The sequence below is a fragment of the Aulostomus chinensis genome, chromosome 1 (assembly GCF_037954235.1).
Source record: "Aulostomus chinensis isolate RoL2024-O1b breed Wild chromosome 1, RoL_Achi_v1.0, whole genome shotgun sequence".
NCBI classification, from domain to species: domain Eukaryota; kingdom Metazoa; phylum Chordata; class Actinopteri; order Syngnathiformes; family Aulostomidae; genus Aulostomus; species Aulostomus chinensis.
The window spans coordinates 60,734,479-60,756,479 of NC_141320.1; the positions used below are offsets into that span (position 1 = coordinate 60,734,479).

The 22,001-nt window shown below is 44.6% G+C and overlaps 3 protein-coding genes across 9 annotated transcripts in view; all 3 read right to left on the minus strand.

Annotated features, from left to right (window-relative positions):
* The window catches only part of LOC147272611 (interleukin-1 receptor accessory protein-like 1), a 274,460-nt gene extending 263,449 nt beyond the window's left edge, over positions 1–11,011 (minus strand). The window contains exons 1-2 of one of the 2 annotated variants that reach the window (XM_086197940.1): positions 10,925–11,011; positions 7,468–7,513 (exon numbers count right to left, since the gene is read on the minus strand). The gene's annotated coding sequence lies outside the window, so the exon portion shown is untranslated. Of the gene's footprint in view, positions 1–7,467; positions 7,514–7,942; positions 8,443–10,924 lie in introns of those variants that run through there. The other variant, XM_086198022.1, reaches the window with a different exon arrangement.
* On the minus strand, positions 9,332–12,707 carry LOC147272613 (uncharacterized). The gene is made up of 6 exons (XM_086198230.1): positions 12,309–12,707; positions 11,971–12,075; positions 11,564–11,691; positions 11,258–11,419; positions 10,925–11,151; positions 9,332–9,892 (listed from the first exon to the last, which is right to left on the minus strand). The coding sequence occupies exons 1-6, from the start codon at positions 12,373–12,375 to the stop codon at positions 9,793–9,795; spliced, it is 789 nt and encodes a 262-aa protein (XP_086054356.1). The 5' UTR covers positions 12,376–12,707; the 3' UTR covers positions 9,332–9,792.
* Positions 12,708–13,515: 808 nt separating this feature from the next.
* LOC147272614 (FERM and PDZ domain-containing protein 4-like) overlaps positions 13,516–22,001 on the minus strand; it is a 55,853-nt gene continuing 47,367 nt past the window's right edge. For all 6 annotated transcript variants that reach the window (XM_086198327.1, XM_086198301.1, XM_086198319.1 and 3 more), the window contains exons 11-16: positions 21,632–21,758; positions 19,841–19,930; positions 19,584–19,766; positions 19,362–19,500; positions 18,069–19,070; positions 13,516–17,906 (exon numbers count right to left, since the gene is read on the minus strand). In XM_086198327.1, coding sequence (XP_086054453.1) covers positions 14,578–17,906; positions 18,069–19,070; positions 19,362–19,500; positions 19,584–19,766; positions 19,841–19,930; positions 21,632–21,758 — 4,870 coding nt within the window. In that variant the 3' untranslated portion in view covers positions 13,516–14,577. The remainder of the gene's footprint in view (positions 17,907–18,068; positions 19,071–19,361; positions 19,501–19,583; positions 19,767–19,840; positions 19,931–21,631; positions 21,759–22,001) is intronic.

Sequence of the window (22,001 nt, forward strand, 5' to 3'; positions counted from 1 at the left end):
ATCCCTCTATCTCTTAATAGCTCAGCTACGGTCGTATCGCTCAGCACTTGCAAACATTCTCAGGTGCTATCTTCGTTAATATTTTACTCAGTGGAGAGAGTAAATAACAAGCGAGGCATTTTCAGAGAACAAGAGCAAACAGAACAGAGAGCGAGAGAGAGAGAGGAGGGCTGTCTCCAGGGTGTCAGCCACAATTGCTTTCTCATTTTTAACTTGTCAGGTCGACTTTATCTGTTTTATCACCAGTGGAGCTCCAAACGCACCGAAAGGCTAAGGCGGTTTGACAGAGCAAATATGGCTATTACGAATTTTGATGGGGCAGCAAAAGAAGATTTAACAGAAATACCTGCCATGCATCAGCTCTTTCCTCTCATCCCCGTTGACAAAAAAAAAAATGAAATAAACAAAAGAGAAAGTTCTCATTTTGGCTACAGCAGATTCCACAACAAAAAAATCAGGTATTTTCAGCAAAGTCCTGCATGCGGCGTACTCACCGGGACAAAACATATCAAAATAAAAAAATATAAAATGAGATAAAAACAAAAAAAAAAGTCAAATCAAGTCAAGGTTGAAGTGCACATCCCATCCCAGCACAGCAGGTGAGTGAGAAACAAACATTTGTGCAAAGTCGGTCGGGTCTAGTCAAGCGGCTGCTACTCCTGGCTCATTTGCAGTTGCCAGTGATGTGTTAAATGGCCATCTGTGATGGGGTGAGAGCTCCTGTAATGACTTCCTGTCTGGGAAGGAAGAGTGGCGTGTAGGGAGGGCTGAAAACACACAATCCGATTGAAAACATGAAAGGTGCCGCTGGGAGTAGGAAAAACACTAGATGTGTGTGCTCCTTCATGTGATAAAAGTCGAGTTTGTGCGGCATCTTTGAAGTTGACACAAATTCTAAAAAGTTGGTTGTTAAAAGTTAAATAAAGTAAGGGGGGGGAGGGGAGCTGACAAAGCTGTGGAAAAGCGGGACAGATGTGTTTAATATTCCAAAATATTCCAAAGTCCCTGACAGAAGATTTTCTGAACACATTCTAACATTTTTATCTGCTTAGAATTAGAAAAGAATCAAGAACAATAAAGATGTCTCACAGATCTAATTATATTGAGCATTTAACCTTAATTAAATGCCATTTTATCCGGGAGTGTGCCAGATGTGCCTCCATCACAGTTAGCCATTAAAATATATGAAGATGCAACGGCCCTTTAAGAGATTCTGGTGTATTTGAAGTTGTTTTTGGGGTTTCTTATTTTTTATTTTGGTTGTTGTTTTTTATGCTGGCACACACACTAAATTGTCAGTTAATTAGATAAACCTACAACTGGTGCAGTACAGGAGACTCCTGCTATAAATCATCCCTTTAACAGGATTAAAGGTTCCGAATGTTTTATTGGATCTGTTAGTGAGAGGTGTTGTGGTGCTGCTGAAGTGTGGCTCTACTACAGTGTTCCTTCTATCTCTTTCCCTCTAACTTATATAAATGGAACGGACATTAGAGCCCAGTGATATAAATTTGTATTTACGGATTATATATACTGCAGAAAATTCTCTTGGGGACCTTGGAAATTGTGTCATTAGTTGATCCGGCAGAGTTGTGATTCTCCAGTCGTGTAAATTAATGCAAAATCAGCCAAACGCTGCAGAATATAAGGGGCCTCTATTATTTTCAAAACTCGCTTACAATTTCAATGCAAAATTCTGTTATTTTACTCCAGAAAGTTTGATTTGTTGGCGCGAGCCACCATTTTCTAGAGGTGATGTCAGTTGTGCGGCGCGGTTTCTATGATCCCATGTGACACATCATCATCGCCTTGTGTTTGTTGTCAATACATAAAATGAACCAAATTGAGCTAAAATATTCTCTTACCAAATCGAAACCATCGCTGGTTCTCACATTTGTACGTCTAACCATCATGTACATCGAAAAGGAAATTGGAAATTTGAAGAAAAGCCGCTGCAAAAAAACCAAACATTCCCGTGTCCACGTAAAATCATACGTGGAAATATATTGAGTTGTGCTAATTTCTCATGACCGCACTCAGACACCAAAGCATAGGTCAGGCACCTTGAAGACATTATGAATCTTAATAAAAACATGAAAAACCATGAGCCAACAAGATGCACTGAGGACGTTTGGTTCGTCCTGATATGGGAAGTTCCGTAAATTTAAATAATGTGTCATTACTTCTTAATTTCTCACATCTATCGATGCCATCGGACCAATTCAAATGTTATTTTCCCCCAATGTAGCCATCACTCATCGACCGAACATGTGTTCACGGTGTGGGTCTGGATTTAAATCTGCAGTTGGATACATGCTGAAGTACTTTTGTTGAGGCAGTGTACCTGTCCTCCACCACTGGTGATGTCAAAGCAGATCTATTACTGGTGAGCCGAGGGAGGCTGATGGTGCCTTCATGACCTTTTATTGTGAAATACAGAATATACCCGTAAGCATTCAGTCAGCACCCGCAAGACAGTCAGTTAGCTCTTAATGCTATGTAATAAAGGTTCCATATAGAAGCATTTGTATTCATAAGCTTGCACATTAGTCATGAACAGAGTGGATCCAGACGGTGGCCGCCCAAGCTAACCTTTGAAATGCATAGGTCTCCTCTTAGAGGGTCTTTTCTGCTGCATAATTGCCCGTAATCATCTTTTCACCCAGATTGGGGTGTAATTTCTGAGCTTGACAGCTCTCTACTTATTTTTTTGGTGTGTGTGTTTGTCTGTGCGTGCCTGTGTTCTACTTTCAGCACCATCAGCACTTCTGGTGCTCAGGTTCTGTGGCAGCAATTTAGCTTTCACTCAAGATCTTTGACGCCCACCGGTGTGACTCGTGATCTCAGCGTGCATCGCGGAGGAGGATGGCCAACCCATGATGTCACTCCTGCAGTCTGGGCTCTGCTGTAAACTTATTTGTCTTGGTATCGCTGTACTGGACAATAATTGACTGGAAAGCTCTTTGTCCATTCACAGTCGATACAGCTTTGAGCTGGCTGTGCAAACTTGTTTAAATGTGTTAATTGGACTCTAATTGAAGTACGCGAGGGCAAACACTGCAGATTTTTATGCTCAGAATTGAATTAACACTGAGCAGTTTGCTGTCTTTCCATTCTCAAACACCATAAATTTTTTTCCAAATAAGGTGTGTGTGTGTGTGTGTGTGTGTGTGTGTGTGTGTGTGTGTGTGTGTGTATTCTCGTCATGCATCAGGCTGTGCAGCCAAGGCAGTGGGAGGAATCTCCTGCCTGCCTGATGCTGGCTGGCTGGAGCTTATTGCCTTGGAAAGAGGCGAAGTGAGGACAGGCACTAGCCGCGAGCGCTTTCCACTCAGCCATGAAAACAGCACTGCTGTCCCCGCCGCTCGGCTGTGCCAGAGTCGGCCACCATATCAGACTGCGCTAATGACACATGACCCTGGGATGAGGCCCCTCAGGGTTGGTCAGTGGCTCTCCTCTGTCATTTTAAGACCCCCGCCACCCATCATTATAGCGTCCATCTCGGTTAGCTTCACTCACACGAACACACTGCACTCACCTGCCACTATTAGAGCGTGATGTTCTGGCTAATAATACACTGCGTTTCAGATAGAAGGGCTTTTTTTCTGTGTTCTCAAATATTTGACTTATGAATAAAATTGGCAAAAATATAGGAAAAAAAAAACCTTTAGCCAACTGCAGATACAAGACAGGAAGTTCTGAGCGGTCTTTATTAATATATGGCCTTCTCATTCAGAATGGCTAATGAGGACAGAGACGGCAGAGAAGGCTGATGTCACCGACGCCGAGGACATAATCAGGACATGCTGCGTTCCCATCATGTACTTGCAAGGGTTGACAGACACTGTCTAGCCACCGCTGACTTTTAATCCTCCCTCCTTTTTACTCTGTCAGATGTTGAGTGATAAATAACCAAAGGAGCCAGCAAAAATACAACACGATATTATCATCCTGTACTCTTAAAGTACATTAAGGATTTTTTATTACATCGCATTAGTTTGACTCTCAGACAGACTCGCAACTGTCTGAATCATTTATCCTCCACAGGAGCAAGCCTCGCATTCTTACCAGACCACAAAGCATCACGCCGCCGCCAACCGGACATGCGAACGCCGTGTCGAATTTTCACAATAACAACTATTATTGCCAACTATTAGTATTTGTCTCTTTTTTTTTTAATGACATTTTCAAGAACACGCTGGCTCTTTGACAAATATTACAGCAAAACCACCGCATCTGAAGTGCACTGTACAATTTGTGACGTACAACTTCCATGAAACTTCTGTGCGTAAACGAAATGAGTGGCGGATACAAAAGGAAAGGGAAGCAGTTAGAAATATCCAGTAAAAACTAAGCTTTCTATCAGTTCCTGGCATCACAACAAGAGGACCTCAGTTAAGACATTCATGCTCTCTAACAACACAGCAAAATGAAAACATCCACAGTCCAACAGTGGGACGTCATTGCACCAGCTCAGAATAGTCTGTGGCTGATGACTCAGCACCTAGGAACAAGGGCCTGTATTCCAGGATTCTGGCGTAGGCAGCGGATATCCGCTGCACCGCTTCCTCCTTCCGTCCTCTGCTCATGGTTAACAGTCTGTAGAACTCAACACGTTGACATTACTTTATGTCGGTGTTGTAGGTCCAGACAACATCTCAGTCGGACTCCAGGGCTGATATCTGCGTATGGATAGTATGCATTTAAATCCAAACAAAAGCTGATCCAAACTGAAATCATCAGACGACAGCCGTTTTTCTGACCTGGCCTTTCTGCTGCTCTTCGTCTCTTTTGCGCCCCACGCAGGCCGTTTGCTCAATTGAGGCGCTCAAACAGAAACCAGAAGCTTCTCTGTCCTGACATTTCCTCTCAGGTTCTGCATTTATATGGAGAACTTGTTTATGGAGATACAGTAGGTACACTGGGAACATTGCTATACCGAACATCTCCCTTCATGAAGTCCCTGACGTCCATGAGAGCCAGGTTTTCAACCCTAAAGCCCAAGAAGAACCCTGAGGTTGTGACTCTGGACCACCAAGCCTGACCAAACCTTCGTACCCTGGACCTCAACAGGCGGATGCCAGCTTCAGGTGCATGAAGGATAATTGTCAGGACAGGAGATGACTTTGGCTCTGGCAGCTTTTCTTGTTAAATCTTGGTCCCAGTCAGACCCTTGTGGGTTTCCAAAATGTGTCTGCCTTTGTCCTTTAGAACCAAACACACTGTCATCGCCCACAAACCAATGGTTGTTGTTTTTTTCTTGAATGTCTTTGTTTTTACAATCCCTTAAAGCTCAAATTATACAAAACCGAATGCACTGCCCGGCCCTGCAGACCGTCAGGTAGAAACACGCACGCCTTTGGAAGCCATCAAACACTCCTGCTGACCAGCGTTGGATGGAAATAAAAGCTTTGCATTTCGGGCTGTGATCAGTGTGAACCTGAGCCCTCAAGGCCACCATGCGAAGGAAGCATTGAGGGAGGAAGAAAGACGGCAAAATAAGCATGAAAGGAAGAAATGTACCGACAGCCGTGCCTGGTGGGTACAGCTCGGATACAACAGCACCTCGTAGAAAATATCAGGCTTGTAATTAATAACTTCACGCATATTTAACATCGTCTTTATTCATGAGCACCTGCTTCGGCTGACCCGAGGGGCACGCTGAATCAACCTGCATTTTAAATATTTGCAGTTGAGAGGCCGCACATCCGAGAGCCAAACATTTTCGAGCGGTCTATGACGGCGTGACGTGATCAGCTCTGACAGTGCTGTGGCGTGCCGGCTTACTCCCTCAGAAACACATCCTCCCGAAGATGCTCACTCCTTGTTACCAGTTAAAGGTCTTCAAATATGCCGAGTGTCAAAGATGTGTCTCTAGTCCCCCGGCAGCCACCACGGAACCTTCACTTTTACGAGGTAGAGGATAAATATGGCCGCTATATTTTTTGCAGTAATAAAGCCATTCTTTAAATCAGCTAAATCCTACTGCAATTAGGAAAGACACCGGAGGTTTGAGTAGGATTTTTCTAGACATAACTTTTCCTTCTCCACAGATCCTTGGGTCCCAGTGGACTTTTGTGACAAATTCGAACGGCGTTGCTGAGATATCGCGTTTATATGAGGTGACCTTTGACCGCCGAGATCTTTACGGTTCATCCTCGAGTCCTAGGGGGTGTTTGTGCCATATTTGAAAAAAAATGGCCTCAAGCCGTTTGTGACAAAAAAACAAACAAACCCCAAAACACAAAGCCTCCAGCCCACGTCCGGCACTATCCGAGTGTATTCCAGTTCACACTCCACTCGTTTTCAGGATGTGATGGAGCTCACTCATTTCTCTTGACCTTTTGCCATCCAACAAATTGCTTCACTCACCTGTAACTGCTCTCAGCCTAAAATAGCGGACTCACTCGCTGGAAATATACGCTTTCAAGAAAATAAATGGAGTACTTTATCTGTGCTAAAAACTTTTTGACACCAAACTATGAGAAAATATGACATAAGAAATAGAGTTTAAATATTCCATGGAAGGATGTTCTCCAAAGAGGAAATCTTCAAGTTTTAATGTTAAGTATCTGGTGGAGATATCTATTAAATTCAAAATGCTGGCTCTCAACTACAGCTTTATACCCAAAGTACACGAACTACACACTCATTTGAAGCAAAGCGTGTTGACATCACACTAACTAAAGTGCCAAAATGTCAGAATGCCCATAAATCTGCTGAGCCTTCTGACTAATCGAGACCAAGGACATGCTAATGAATGCTTGTAGGATCAGGAGTCAGACACTTACACACTGTTTTAAGCAAATTGTTTCAGCCATTTGCTTCTTCATTGCTCTTCAAAAACCATCTCCGCTGAATTTTAAAGCTCTGGGACGGCGATGAATATTCACCGAATCAGACCCTAAAAGGCATCCGGAGGGCGTGTTTAGATGTAATATTGACAATCAGTAGGGAGCTACTAGGTCGCACGTGGAGAGAGATGTTGAAGCCCGGAATACTAAGACTTGTGTGTGGAATATCTGAGAGATCGCTGGGGGAATACAGTAAGTAGCCCACAGCTATTTTGAACGGAGAAGAACTTCAAGCATGTCAGACTGTGAAGGGCGTCTTGTCCTTCAGTGTCCTTGAGGACGTTTAGATCTGAGATTCAGGCTTCAGACATTTTTCTATCTTTCAGCTCCGTTAAGCAAAAGTGACAAATGTTACGAATGCGCTCGTACAAAAAATCAAAGTCATGTAATCCTGAGGACCTGGGAGTCCTGGTTGGTCCTGAAACACACTCAGCCACTGGACCGCATGCAAATAAGCCCAGACGACTTTAGATGAATACAAATCTAATTTATAAACTGCTACCAGAACGTAAAACTCAACTAAAGGCTATTTTCCCGGAACACAACCCATCTGTGGAGTTCGCCTGCAGTTTTTCATTACTTCAAGACTCTTCTAGAAAACACTGGGACTTACTTTTGCTGCTGTTCAGGTTGGCGACAGCGTCGGCTCAAGTCGATGTCTGAAAACGGAGGAGAGAGATTATCATCTTTAATTAGAAAAAAAATAAGAAAAATGCACTGACTTTTTGTTCAAAGAGGCACATGAAAGGGCTTAAACTCTTTAAAAGAAAAGTCACCACTACTTTTTAGGATCAAAACCGAAGCTGGAAAGACAAATTCTTCTTGTTATGGAGCTGTGACCTTGTTATGTGAACATTCCAGGTTCGAGCAAAGATGACGGGTTCGTGTTAATCCGGTCAACACCGGAGTTTCAAACTGTTTAAGTTCGTTGAAAATCAAAGTAAATCGTTCAGATTTTGCAGCACCCCGATGAAAAAGAACGAGTACAAGCTTAACCATTTGAATAGTTTGACTCTCTGGTGATAAAACTTTCAAAACAGCAGTGCGAAGGACTACAGAAACACATGGTGAGTGTAGTTTTTTTGTACCTCTGAATGCCACATCCCCAGTAGAACCTGGCATGGAACCGGTCTTTGTTTTGTATGTTTAAGAAGAAAATGAACAGCACCTTTGCTTGGGTTGTGTAAAGAAGTCAGTCGGAACTCTTAAGTAACATTTTTAGTATTCACATAGGTGACTCTCACGTGTCTGTACACCTTCCTGTCCCCGTCACCAGTTATTCTCAATCCTTCACCAGATGTGAGTAGAATTCACCGTCTTTGCTATGTTTGAATGCGGAAGCGACAAAGCAAAAGGACAAAAACGCAGATTTCTTCAAAACGAGACAGGCTGAATCACGCCCTAATATCAGCATTTTAACTTCGGCGTGTGCCGGACCTCTTCACAGCATCCTTTTGTCTTCTCTTGAGATCAAGTCCTCCATAAAAAAAACACTGCAACTACTTTTAAAAACACATCTGCTAACGCCCCCATTTCCCCCGGATCCCACCTTGAAGCGTGGGAGGAGGCTTGTCCGATTGGTGTGCGCGCACTAGCATGAAGTCCTTTGACAGACAGAGCAATGTGAGGTGATTCTGACATTATCAGCGCGCCATGTCGCCTTATTATTGCTATGAGAGCGAGCTATGAAAATGGATTTATTGATGTGGTTTAAAGCTTTCTATGGTATTATCCTGAAGACAAAAAAGGGAGAAAAAAAGGCAAGGGAATAAAGGAGGATGTGGGCTCTGGATCTCTACAAGCGTACTGATCTGAAATGCACTAATGTACAATAAATGAATGCAGCGTATCAATGTGAGTGGGCCATTTTTACATGTTGAGCTGTAATTAATACGTTCCACTGTGTCCAATAACATGCTGAGAGAATACTGGATCATTCCTTATTGTAAAAAGGTGTTCAACACTACAAGGAAGAGGAATGAAGAATATGAATTAAATAGTAGCACAGGAAATACATAATTTAGACTATTAATGTGCAGGTATGTCCTAAAAAAAAAAATGTTTTCTCAAAATAACACTACACTGCTACCAGTATCCAAGTCATTATTTTTTGACAAATACTATTTTAAAAATGATCCATTTCTCATCCTATTTATGCTCTTGATTGAAATCACATGCCTGACTCAGTTGCAGTCACGCTGGAAATAACGGGGGTGATGAGGATGCGCTGTGGGCTCCACCTAGTGGTGTAAAGAGGTACTACAGAAGGCAGAGTTGACACTGCGGGAGCGCATTGATCCATTCATCCAGTTATCTACTGCATCAGCCTCTTTGTAAACTGGTAGCCAAGCCTGCTAATCAGCGTCCACCGGCTGCTCAATCAATGGCACACATGAAAACTACGATTTCGCATTTTTAACAGATAAACAAAATGGGGTTTTTTGCAGTCAAAAATTGCATCGAGCCAAAGTCATTTGCAGTCACACTCCATTCAAGTTTATTTAAATTAGGTTTTGTTTTTTTAAATCAGAAAGTATTTTCAAGTTTTCAGGATGAACAGCACCAGTGCAATCAGTGACAGACTCAACAAGTCATGCATATAGGAACTACAGCCAGTTTCAAGTATTGTTCACAGTAACCGTGACATCCTGTATATACACACCCATAAAAATACCTGATACCTGTATGGTGAATGCAGAGGTCACTATATACAAAGATCTAAAAATAGACATTCCATCTAATATCATTTCAAGCACCACTCTATTCTTTGTAACAGGCTGGCTCACACTCCCTGTGTCAACTACTGCCAGAGGATGTAGTACTGCAATGAAATCAACAACTTTTACTGCATTTTCTACACAATCTGGCAGTTAATTCATCCATGTGTCACCACTTGACTTCTTGGAAGAAGCAGTCCCCCCCGACCAGCTTGTGCAGGTTATTTTGTGTCCACGGAATCACGATCGCATCCCATAATCCTCTGCAGCTCCTGAATACAGGGAACTATCGACCCGCTGTGCAACTGAGCAGTCTTCAACCTGCAGACAGGAACAGAGAGGGGGGAGTGATGAGAGGGTTCATCAAAGCAGCAAACAATGACACAACTTTCATCCCCAATCTGACAAGAAAGACTGCATCAAAGACATTACAGCTCATGGAGGCACTAGCTAGTTAGCACTGGACAGCTTGCTGTAGCAGTTACTTCAGCTTAGATACAGCTGACAACTAAAAAGATGCAAATAGTTTTCATACATCCCAGTGAGAGCTGACACCTGGGTGGCTGGCAGGGAACTAGTAGCAATACTAACTGTAATACTGCACTACGAGTGTTACTCGTAGAAGAGTCGACTGGTACTGAGATTAGGAGAGAGTCCCGCATTTACGGCTGGTGGGTGTCACGAGTGGCCAATCAAACCTGGTCCTGCTGCAGGCAAAAGCCATGTTAGCAGGTGTTAGTTTTTCTAGCGAGTGCAGAAAGATCAAGAGAGCTCACCCAGCTGTGCTCCTCTAAAACCCAGTGCCCAATTCTCAAAGATGAAAATCAACTTACATTCAGCAGGGAGCAAGTCAGGGCGATGCATTGCTTGAGCTGGGTATGTAAGTCGGCGACCGGCTGCTAACGTGAGCAAAGGACGAGGTAAAGCCTGCGTCACGGGTTCAGGAGTGAACACGTTCCAAGATTTCTCTGGCCGACCGAGTTATGTTTATGTTTCACTTCTGTAACTGAGGCCGAACAACTTTATTGAGTCATCAATATGTTCACAAGGGTGTGGATAGCCACAAAGAAGACTCGAGCCACACACACACACACACACTTCAAAATGTAGAAAAAAAATCATGTGTGTGCACACCACAAAGTATTTGGTTTATTCAGTGGGAATCAAGCAAGATTGTACCACGGACTGACAGAGTAGAAGTACACCTAGACAGGTCTGAGGATACTAGGAAGCCCTACACTAGCTCCTTCAGCACTTGTGACCCTGATGAAGGGAGGATTCAATGACCTGCACTTTGAGTTTGTGTTGTCCAGTGAGTGAAGCAGACGACTCAACAAACCCATGGTGCGTTACCTTCTCAGCAGCTCGCGTCCTCTCTTGGGCTGGGGGCAGCAGTGCTGGAGGGCAGTGAGGCTGTGCGCTGCCAGGATGCTGTAACACTGCTCTCTCACGCCATTGTGGCTCGCCGTGTCCCACTGGGGCAGCTCGCTAGTGTAGCGCCACGCCATCAGCGTGTGCTCCAGCACGGCGTCCCACTCTTGGTTTTTCAGGAGAACCTGGCCCCACTCCTGACAAGACACCTGAGCAGGGATAAGGAGAGAACTTTAATATCCATGTCTCAAAAAAATCTTACTAAATAAAACTAAGACAAGAGTAGCATTGGCATGCAGTTCTCTGATGACTCACTTTGAATGCTACCAGGTGAGGGTAAGCCTTTCTGTAGCAGTGAGCGTCCCTGTTGGAGCCGAAGCGCGAATACGGGATGGACCTGTACACATTAGCCTTCTTTAGCTGCAAGTCTTCCTGGAGGCACTTGAGGTCAGAGGTCAAGATCCGGGACTCTTGGCTCTGTGATAACAGTAGGTGCATTGCAACAAGTTAATCAGCAAACTGCATAGCAGCTATCATCATTTCAATTTGAGTAACTCAAATGTCTCTGCGCCATTATTCTTCCTAAGCGCGCGTCATGTGACTTGGGTCCACAGCAAATACCTGTTCGATTGAGATGAGGGACCTGATGAGCTGAACAAGCTGCTGTTTGGAGAGGGGGGCGGGGGGCTCATCCATCTTGTCACACTGTTCTATGGTCCCACTCCACACGCTGTCGATGGACAAGTCCACTAGAAAACAAGAAGAGAAGTCCCACACCTTCATATTAAAATCAGTCCATGATTCATCTGCCACTTTCCAAGATTTGTTTTAAATTTTTACATCTCTACATTCCATGTAGCCTAAAAAACAAACAGATATCCATTTAACTAAAATATACAACTAACTATTACCTTCAAGGATATGGAGAAGGTTGCTTCTCAGAACCCCCCACCCCCATTCACCTCTCAAACCATACACACATTTAGTAATTAATATTAGATAAACTACAGTTTCTGTCTGGTACTTACAAGACTGCACGCGCTTGGTGTTTGGAGTTTGGTGTCTCCTCCTCGGGGTGGGCGATGGAGCCAAGCGGGAACTCAGTATTTCTAAGTAGGACCTCCTCATTCGAGCTGTGGGGGATAAAATGACATTAAAACGTTGTTCTGGTGAAATGACACGATTTTCTAAACGTGTCATTTAATTAACAACGCGGTTTACTGAGTTATTCTCCGTCTCATCAGCTAACCGCGTCTTTAGGCTGACAACATTAGCATGATATCAAAGTGGCGCCGGTCTTCCAAACCAAGTCGGTAAACTACGGTTCTACGGGCTTTATAAGAGAGTTAAAATACTTCAAAGTTACCTGCGATTTTAGGCTGAGGAGCAGGTATTTCCACCAAGGCTCGTCGTGGCTGGCAAACCGCTGCCATTGTGGCTAAACTCCGCGGGTGATGAGCTAAGTAACTACCTGCTAGCAGCCAAACTTTAAACCCCCTCGAGGAACCCAACTTCAACGGTTGGCTCGCGGCTCGCTTCGGCAGGTGAACACGGCGGTGAAAAGCCTCTTTTTTATAACCACCGAAGCCGTTACATAGCAGGTTAACGTCCGCAACGCAGCGAAACTTTATTAAATAAACCTTGATAAACTAATTAACCTATCCGCTCCAGGCGACCAGGGGAGGGAAAGGGGCCAGAATGATAACTTTTGTCTTCCCTCGCCCGCACTGTGCTGAGGAGGCGCGCGACACACAGGCTGCCGCGCAGGCGTGGTTTACTGCATCCGCGGATCTGATTGGCTGACATGTTTGCACGTGTGGAACCGGCGCCCAGTATGCATATGTCTGACCTCTCAGAAAAGGGGACATCTGTGCCCTCAGCTACGACTGAAAGGCTTGAGAAATCTGGTCAAGTGTCTATTTAAACGATATAAAGTCCACTTTGTAGGATGAGCGAAAACATCTTTTATTACGGTAAATCTTACGAGTTAATACTTTCATTGGTTCAGACATGTCATTAATAATCACGAGGTGCAACTTTCTAGTTGTCTGTTCTTAAGAAAGTCAGGCCTTCTACACAATTTAGGGGCAAACTTATTCACAATGAGACAGCGCGCGTCCCACATCATCTCCTTTGTCTTTCGGTTGTCTGGCGGGTCTGGGTGTTACGCTGGTGTTGGTGTTGTACCCCCCCCCCCCCCCCCCCCAAAGAAAAACAAAGAATGACCCTTCAGATTCTTGATTGAGTATTTTCAACTAAACTCAGCTGAATGCACTTTAGAAAGAAGATTTTGAATCATTATACAACAAATTTATCGATTCCCAACATATATTTATGTTTTATATTCAGAACTAAAACTTGAGATAGTTACTTCCTATGCAAAAGGAGTCATTGACCTTTGACCTTCTTACAAAGCATCACTGACTGAAACACTTTAGTGTAAACTGACTGGTAATATTATTAGATCAATTTTTTTTTTTTAAGGAATTACCTTTTATTATAAAACGAAATAACACCCCGGACATACTCATATAACCGGTGAAAGATTCAATTTAAAAAAAACAAAAAACAGGAAAAGAGACAAAACATATCTGTAAAATATTCTTTTAATAGGATTGTGAATTGTTGAAAAAAAGAAGGGAGTTCAATGAATTGTCAAGAGACATAACTGCATTTTGTTACATCGTGTGAAATAATAAACCAAATAAGTTCTGTCAAAAGAGATAATAAAAGACAAAAACATAAAAATAATTCAATATCATGAATGCAATGGTCAATCTGCTCAAGAAATGCAGATGTTTTCAAGACTATGAATAATGCAGAACTATAATAGTATTCTATATAATTTTTTTTAAGGGGGGGTTATATGATATACTTTATATTCATTCTTATCTAAAATAATCAATGTGGTGTAATATAAAGCAGTGGTAAATGCAGTGCAATTTTAGTGCCCCTGTACTTGCAACATTTGAAACAAATGTCTGGATTGTAAATGCAACAGGGTTTAAAAAAAAAGTTTGGTTTTTTTTTTGTTTGTTTTTTTGTTTTTAACATATTCATTCAGAAATACAACCTAATATTTAGCAGGTGAATAAAATGACAGTCTTTTTTTCTTTTTTTTTTACTGGGCTGACAGTGACACGAGATCCTACATTTCTACGTTTGATTTTTCACAATGATAAACATCTGTTGTCAAACTGCACTTCATGAACTGATTGAAAGTAAATTAAAGTGAATACTTGGCTCATTCAAACTGCTACAGCAAATAAATTATATCGTATTTATGTACATAATATACATTTGAAAATAATAATGCACAGGTAAAGGGGTTATCTATTCGGTATATATATATACCATATTACAAAGGTCTGTGATAGTATGGCTTTGCAAATATACATTACAATATTCTCAGAAAAAGCAAGTGAAGTCAGTTAGGACTGCTTTTCAGCATCTTACGCATCTTTTCAGTGTCATGTCACTTCATGTTAATGTAACTGTTGATTGAGATAGAGAGACTGTCCGCACCTTATATGAAAAATATATGACTCTTCCAGCAGCCTCAAAAATAACAAGATGCTTCAAGACAGACTTCTACTGACTGCATAGGCCACACTAGTCAGCAATAGGAGTAGCCTCTACTTGCTAAGCAGCGTTTTAAGGGAGCGGGTGAGTGCGTTAGCAATGGCCGACATGGTACTGGAGTGGCGGACCAGGGCTTTCACGCTGTGCTCCCCTGGTGCTCCCACGGTGGCAGCCTCAGCCGCTTTGAGTAAACAGATGTAGTTCATCACAACCTCATCGACCTTTGCCACAACTTCTCTCTGTTGGTGTGAGGCCGAGGCACCGAGCCCCTTCACCAGACACATACACGCTTCGCAGAGACAGCACAGCACCTGGAAGCTACAAGTTACGGCTAGCAGCATCTCTTCTGGACTACTGTGTGCCTGTGCCATCCTCCTGCACGCCCGTCCTAGTTCTTTAGACTCAACAGACAGGAGCTGTTTGTACTGGGATACATCCTGGATAGGCATCTGGGCTCCACGATCACAGCGACCTACGCTGGATCTCACCAGTGCGATGAGCTCACTGGCATCACGGCGCACATCTGTGAAACCAGAGGGGTAACTGTACATGCGGTCCTTGAGTGCGTTGACTCGGGACAGACGGTCACTAAAGCTCATGTTATTGAGGACCTCTCCGTACAGCTGCTCCCCGGCTGCATCCACTGCTAAGCCACAAGGGAAAATGGCAAAAGCAGCACAGTCATTATCCATATCATTGCCACCACGGCTTCGTCTGGGCCTCTCGCACTCGCTCTCATCCTCTTCACCTTCACTCTTACGTTTAAAGAAGCAGTAGCTAAAAGGTCCATTGCATCTCCACGGACTGGTATCCAGTTTTTGAGAGCCCTTCACGTGTTTGTCTTTTTGCAAAGGAAACGCCACAGATGCCCTCCTACTGTCTACCCTGCCACCTGTCGACCAGCACGTTGTGTGGGAGGATACAGAACCTTGAGAGTAGCTCTTGGACAGCCGCTTCCTTGTGGGCCTCCGCTGGACTTTGGTTTCACCTTGCTGCGGCACAGATGGTGACAAGGGCTGCTGGCTCCGGCTTCGGGTAGCCTTTTCAAAAAGAACTTCCACACTACCAGAACTGGCAGTCACATTACTGGAACTGCGTTTTAGTTCCCGGCCCCTTTGCAGGTTATTGCCAAAGAAATCTGTCTGTGGTATGGTCGGGGTAACAGCGTGAATGTGGTTGTGATTCTGCCTGGACTGTATGGTGTGAACGGAATCCTGCGTGCATCCTGAGTTGCCGGAGCTAGTGTTGGCTTGCACTGGTAAAGACAAAGGAGCAGGGGGAGACGGTGGAGGAGGTGGAGGCAACTGTACGTTGGGTGTTGGAGAGGTGATGCAAGCTCTGGTGCCAGTAGATACTTGCCTGATAAAAGCAGACGGGCGCTCCCCCCTTCCTAGTGAGAGGGTGTTGAGGTCAGCCCGTTGACCGCTGAGGCTGGGGGCAGGATAAGAGGACTGATGAACTGCATGCTTCTCCCTCGGGTCTGATTTAAACCACTCCTCTGTGCTGCCACTAGGTTGGCTTCTGGACCGAGGTGGGGGTCGGCTAGTGGTTCCCCCTCCCTCGCGATTTACGCTTGTAATGACTCCCCCGTCAGTGCTCATACAACCATCTCTCTTATACAGTGACAGGAAGTGCTCTGGGTCCATACCACTCCTCTCTAGCTCACTCTCCAGGCCAGAAAAAGAGCTTCTCCTCTCAGCGGTTGCTTGCCTCAAATCTAGACAGTCATTTGGTCTCTGAGCGTGTGTCTCAGGACTTCTCTTGAGTTTGGCAGGAAGTGTGGCTGAGTGGTATGACCGGGGATTTTTATTTGTCGGCTGCATGTTGGCCGCATTTGGGTTTACTAAATTTGGGCTGAGAAAGGGGGATGATAGAGAGGAAGGCATACATGGACAGCGAGCCATCGCGCTCCCCCTATTCTTCACCATTTCAACAAGTTGAGGGTTACTTGTGATGTAGCGCCGCGTGTCTTTTTTTACTGCCCCTCCCATACCTGCACTGTGTAACTTCCCTCCTTGATGCATCTGACTGACTGTTAAATAGTTAATCAACTGTCTGTAAGCATCGCTGCCTTCTTTCTGATTCAGCCCCTTAAAACAGGCTTTTTGTTTCACATGCAGATCGTTGTGGGGCCTCTTACTTCCAGGACCTGTGCTCTCCTTATGCTTAGATGGTGTGGCTGGGGTGGGACGGCCAGGGTCAACCCCAGCTGCAGGAGGGTGGATGTTGGGCAGCATTTTACGTAGGAGGGTCGGGTCTGCGTGTGGGTGAAGGTCTTTCCCCTGAGTGCTTTGTCCAGGGATACTGTGAGAGATTCCAGGTTTGTACTCATCATAATTTAGCACCCTGAGTAATGAAGAGGAGGAACTAGAAAGTGGGTGCCTTTGGAGATGGGGGTATTTGGGTTCAATCGCACCAGGACCAAGTGGTGAGTCAGTGGGGGTGGCACAGGCACTACTGTTTGTGCTGCCACCCGCATCCAGAGATGAGCACAGCGACCCCTGTAGCGAACTGTGGGCTTCGCCTTGCAAATTTGAAATCCTTTTCGCAAGATGGTACTCACACAACCGCGCAACACTCTGCTGTCTCGAAATAGGCTGATGGTCGTTATGAATATCTGAGCCCTGATCGGAGCCCCCTGATGGTTTTTTGGTTGGGGACAGTAATGAGGCCACAACTAAATGCTCGTCTTGTTCAACAGCTGTTGCTCCGTTATCAGCGCCGCACTCCAAAGTGACCACATCTACCAGGCGGTCAGAATTAGAGGAAGCGGGGCGAGGAATTCTGTGGGGGTCACGGGGGAGGCTGTTCACCATCTCGGCTTGAGTCGTTTCTGCAAAGAAAGGATTCTGTCTTCTTTGACTGTCCCCTCGGTCACAGAACGACGTACGCTGGTTGAATTCAAGATGGCTGTTGCCGCCACTCTCACATCGGCGGCCTTCTCTTGTGCTGAAGGTGTTATACTTCCCACTGGAGTCTGCAGACTTTTTGTGATGCTTGCCTCCTGGTGTGGTGGAACTCGGGCGCTGGAGTGTGGCGGAGAAGTTCATCTGAGGCCTCATCCCAATGCCGTCTGGCCCGAATGAGGCAGTATCCAAATGCGGGCTCCGTCTTGGAGGAACTGCTGGAGGCTGAAGGTGCTGTGTGGGACTATGAGGCTTCTTCTGTATCGTTCCTGCTGTACTGGGCGAGACGGGGAATTCTGTTTTCTCCTCAAGTAAAGGTTGGTATCCTTCTCTTGTTGCGACCAGAAGACGCATGTGGCTCTCGCTGAGCCTGTGAGTAGCAGCCAGTTCCGAGATTTCGGTCATCTCCGAGGAGTTGGTCTCATTACCAGAATCCGAGGAAGACTCTGGGCTAAAGCCTCGTGATATATAAACACCTAGAAGACAAGAGTATGGGTCAGTCAAGCGTTTGGAGTCAGCACATTCTAGAAATGGACTTTGTTCTAACATTTTTAATGTGCTGAAGGGAACAGGTTACGGAGAATTTGAATAAATGAGTAAAACTGTCAGGAATAGATGGTCATTAGAATTTAACAGACCTGGGTTGTTACTGCCGGGTGGTGGAGGGGGTGGCCTCTGGTCAGACACCGACAGAGCCTCCAGTGCCTGGAGAGTGTCCACAACAGCATTCTCCAGCCTCCCCTCCCCTCCCCTGCTGCCCTCCCCCTCCCCATGCGTTGGAATGGCATCTATTAATGACACTGGAATGTCATCATTATCTTGTGTGCTCAGCGGCCTTCCCTCAGGTGCAGCGTCCTCATCGGAACTGTCCCGAAAGCCCGGCGGCGGAGCTGCGATCGCAAGGTTAAGCGTCTGCAGCAGCGTGTCGTCTTCATCATCGTCAATGCCGTCATCTCCCTCGGGGGGAGGCAGTGATGTCAAATCGATGATGTCATCAGTGGAGCCAGATAGCGTGAGGAAGGTGGATTTGCCAGCAGCTGTGGCCAATCCTCCGTTTTCATCCCCACCTGCTCTGTCTTCACCTACTGGCGTCCCTCCAGTGGAGTCCTCTTCACAGGAAGCGTCGTCCTCATCTTCAGCGTCATCTGTTGTGTCTCTATAAAACAGATCTCTGAGCAGCGGCTCCTCACCCCCCTCTATCGTTATAATGTTACTATAGACATGCGTGAGACCGCTGAACTGAAATGGCACCCTGTCTTGACCCCGAAAGTCTGTGTTGTTGTGCATGTAGGGAGGTCTGTGCTCAGGTACCTCAGGACTCTCCAAAAGTCTTTCGTAGTTCTTAGGCTTGTTCAAAGGTGGGTCCCCTCCAAAAATAAATGACACTTTGGCACTCCGGGGTGAGTCTTGAGATTTGTGTCTGGTAGCGGGGGGAAGCGGAGGAGGTAACGGGCTTTTTCGCGCAGCAAGGTCTCTGTCAGGGTTTTGGGGTTCATGCAAGTAGGGGGAAATGTTGTTTTCTCTCTGCCCGTTGTCTGAATACCGAGAGTCCCTGTTGTACACCTCTGACTGACTGGGTGACGGCTCCTCGTTCTCTCCAAAACACGTGCTGTACGGCCACTCCAGGACGCGATCCTGACCTGCAAGGCACATCAATGCACAGCTTTAAGACTTCTGGTGTTTTATAATTCACCTCGATGAAACATTCAAGGAGCTGCACCACAGCTCTGAGGGCTCCTCCTGAAGGCATTTGAGGAGTTTTGTCTGCTGCTGTCAGTTACTCAAAGTTTTAGATGGTGTGTTCATTCAGGTCAAAGACTGAGATGCTTGTTGTTCACAACAACAAAATTCTGAGTCAAATGTACAATTAGCTTTTATCATACATCTTAGCAAGATTCATTCTCTCTTTTATTTTAGCAGACCACACTCACTATTGTCCTCCCCTCCAGTGCTGTTGCAGTGGGCCATGCTGAAGATGGATCTCCTTGCGTCCACTAGGAGGCGATAGTAGCCTGCAGTTAGACAGGCCAAGTTCATTGCATCACTGGACTCCATAATCAGTGTGATGGGCTGAGAAAAGCAGAAGGAATAAATGAGGACAGATAAATTCTCTAATGTTCGGAGGACAGAAGAGCTTGCTGAGCTGTGCTCACCCTGACATCCAGAACATGCAGCTCCAGTCGCACGTTGGTCTCATCCTCAGTGAGGATTTCGATGCGGTTGACGTGGCTGAAATCGGCCAGTAGGGCTACGAGGTTGGTGCGGGCATTGATGACATGGCTGATACCGTAACGAGGCCCCACTAGCAGTGTCACATCTGTCTGTTTCTCCCCTTGCTACCAAAAAAAAAAACGAGTGCAATCAGCGTACATGCCCTTATTCACCAAAATTTCTCGATATAATCACTTACCAAAAGTATTGATTTAAACTCCCTCCCTCCGTAGAGTCTGAGTTCACTTAAGTACCTCAGGTAATGCACCTTGGCCTGCAAAGAAGTCAGCTGCACAGAGAGAAGCGAGACGCAGGAGTTAACTTGCATTTCTCTGTGAATACGGGGATGTGGAGCGCTTTCTCATCTTTTCCATCACATTGAAATCGGATCATCTCTTTGAGGATTGCGTGTGTGGATTCCCACAAGTCAAAAAAGCGCTCCTCTTTATTTCCGCATCAAAACGCTGACTGCAGTTGTGTGCCACATATCCGACGCTATCTACTGGACGTTCCCTGAAGTTCTGAGCCTAAATTTAAAGAAATTGCACGGTCAGAGTATCATCACGCACAAAAATGGCTCATGGAATATTTGACCTCACAAGCTACAGCTCATTAAGAAAAAAAAGAGTTTTTTTCACAACAGCCGAAGCCTCTTTCCATGAGTGCAAATTTGAAATGTATTGAATAGCATGTCGGCGGGCTACAATTTCTCCTGAGTGAATAGACGAGATATCAGCTGCCACCATGAATACAAATTAATAGTCAGCGCGGCGGGATCAATACCCCTCTCGTTTGATTGACATTTTATGGAATTGTACACAGAGCAGAAAACCCGTGCCAGCATGACTGAAGAGCTCGGCGAGCTCTGTTCCAGATGAACAACTCCAGAATGGATTTGGTTACATTTTCCTGCTATCGTGTGAATGAATTTGATTCTTCTTTCGCCACTGGAAACGTCCTTTAATCAGTCACACTTGAGCTTACAGGAATGTATGGCACTCACTTAAAAAGAACTGTTGTGTTTTTCTTTAATTCAGAAAACACAATCGATTTTTATTTTTCAAAAAAAAAAAAATCATCACTTTTATTCAGAAAAAAACAGATTTTTTTTTTCCCCCTGAGAAAAATGATCATTAATTTAGAAAAAAAGAAAAATCAAGATCCTGCAACAATTTCTAAATCCCGTGAGAATATTTACTATCATATATTTCAACGCTGTTGGAGAGTCGTTTATGAGGGTTCTGCCGATTAGTAGCGTCAACTTTGGCTTCAAAACCAATGAGAGCTTCTTGGGATTGTTATCCTAAATTAAATGAATCGTTTTTCTCTCTAAAATAATGGAAGAAAATTCAAGTTGTTTTTTTTTTTTTTAAAAGGAAAGAATTAACCCTTAAATTAATAATCAATGAGAACACTTTTCTAAAAGAAGAAAAATAACGTAAAACATGAAATACATAGAAATATATTATAGTAAATAAACAAGATGAGAGCTTCACGCTGAATTTCGGGCGTCTGGATGTCGATTTTTCTGAATCAATGGAATGCCCACCCCCCCCCCCCCCCGCCTGCCCCCATTAAAAATTTGAGATAATTAAATAACATCAAAAATAATGAATGCAATATGCTTGAGCTTGATCTAATTCAACTTGATTCAGCGGCATGTCTTCATACCCCTCCAGCTAGCATTCACTAGCAGCTAGCATCATTCACATGACAGCTTGAGGCGAGAGAGTTTCAGAGCGAATACTAAAAGTTGGCTCTGCAGGCCCTGACCGTGACGTCTGTGTGAATACGTCGCATATTTGTTCCTCACATTAGCATTCAAGGTCTGACTCTGCAAATGCTCTTCGGATGACAAGGGTGAGAACCTTTACAAGGTCGAGTGTGGCGGCGATGCTATTTTGAGATATCGCGTCAGGAAATGCGTGCTCGCGTGTGCATCTGAAGTTTATGAACAAGGGCATAGAGGAAGAAAAAGAGAGCTGCTTACTTTTTTCCCTGGGGGAACGAGGTTCTGGTTGGTTTTGAGGATGTGTGTCAGGGCTTTCTTGATGTTCTTCTCCTTCATGCTGGACATGACGGCGGGAGGCAGGAACAGCGACAGACCCCACTCCTTCCTGTTGAGATTGATTCAAGTCTATGTTCACACTTGGAACAAAGCATTTCTTGAAAAACTTTTTTCTGCCTCGGAGAAAAGTGAAATAAAATCAGCTTCTTTACCCACATAGCTTGTTTTCAGGTTGTTTTTATATTACAATGTTTACGCTAATCCTGCACAGTTTTCACACACTTTCTGATTCAAAGGAACTGAAAAATCACAGTCTTCCTAAATGCCAAGAAAACATTAATTAAATCCGATA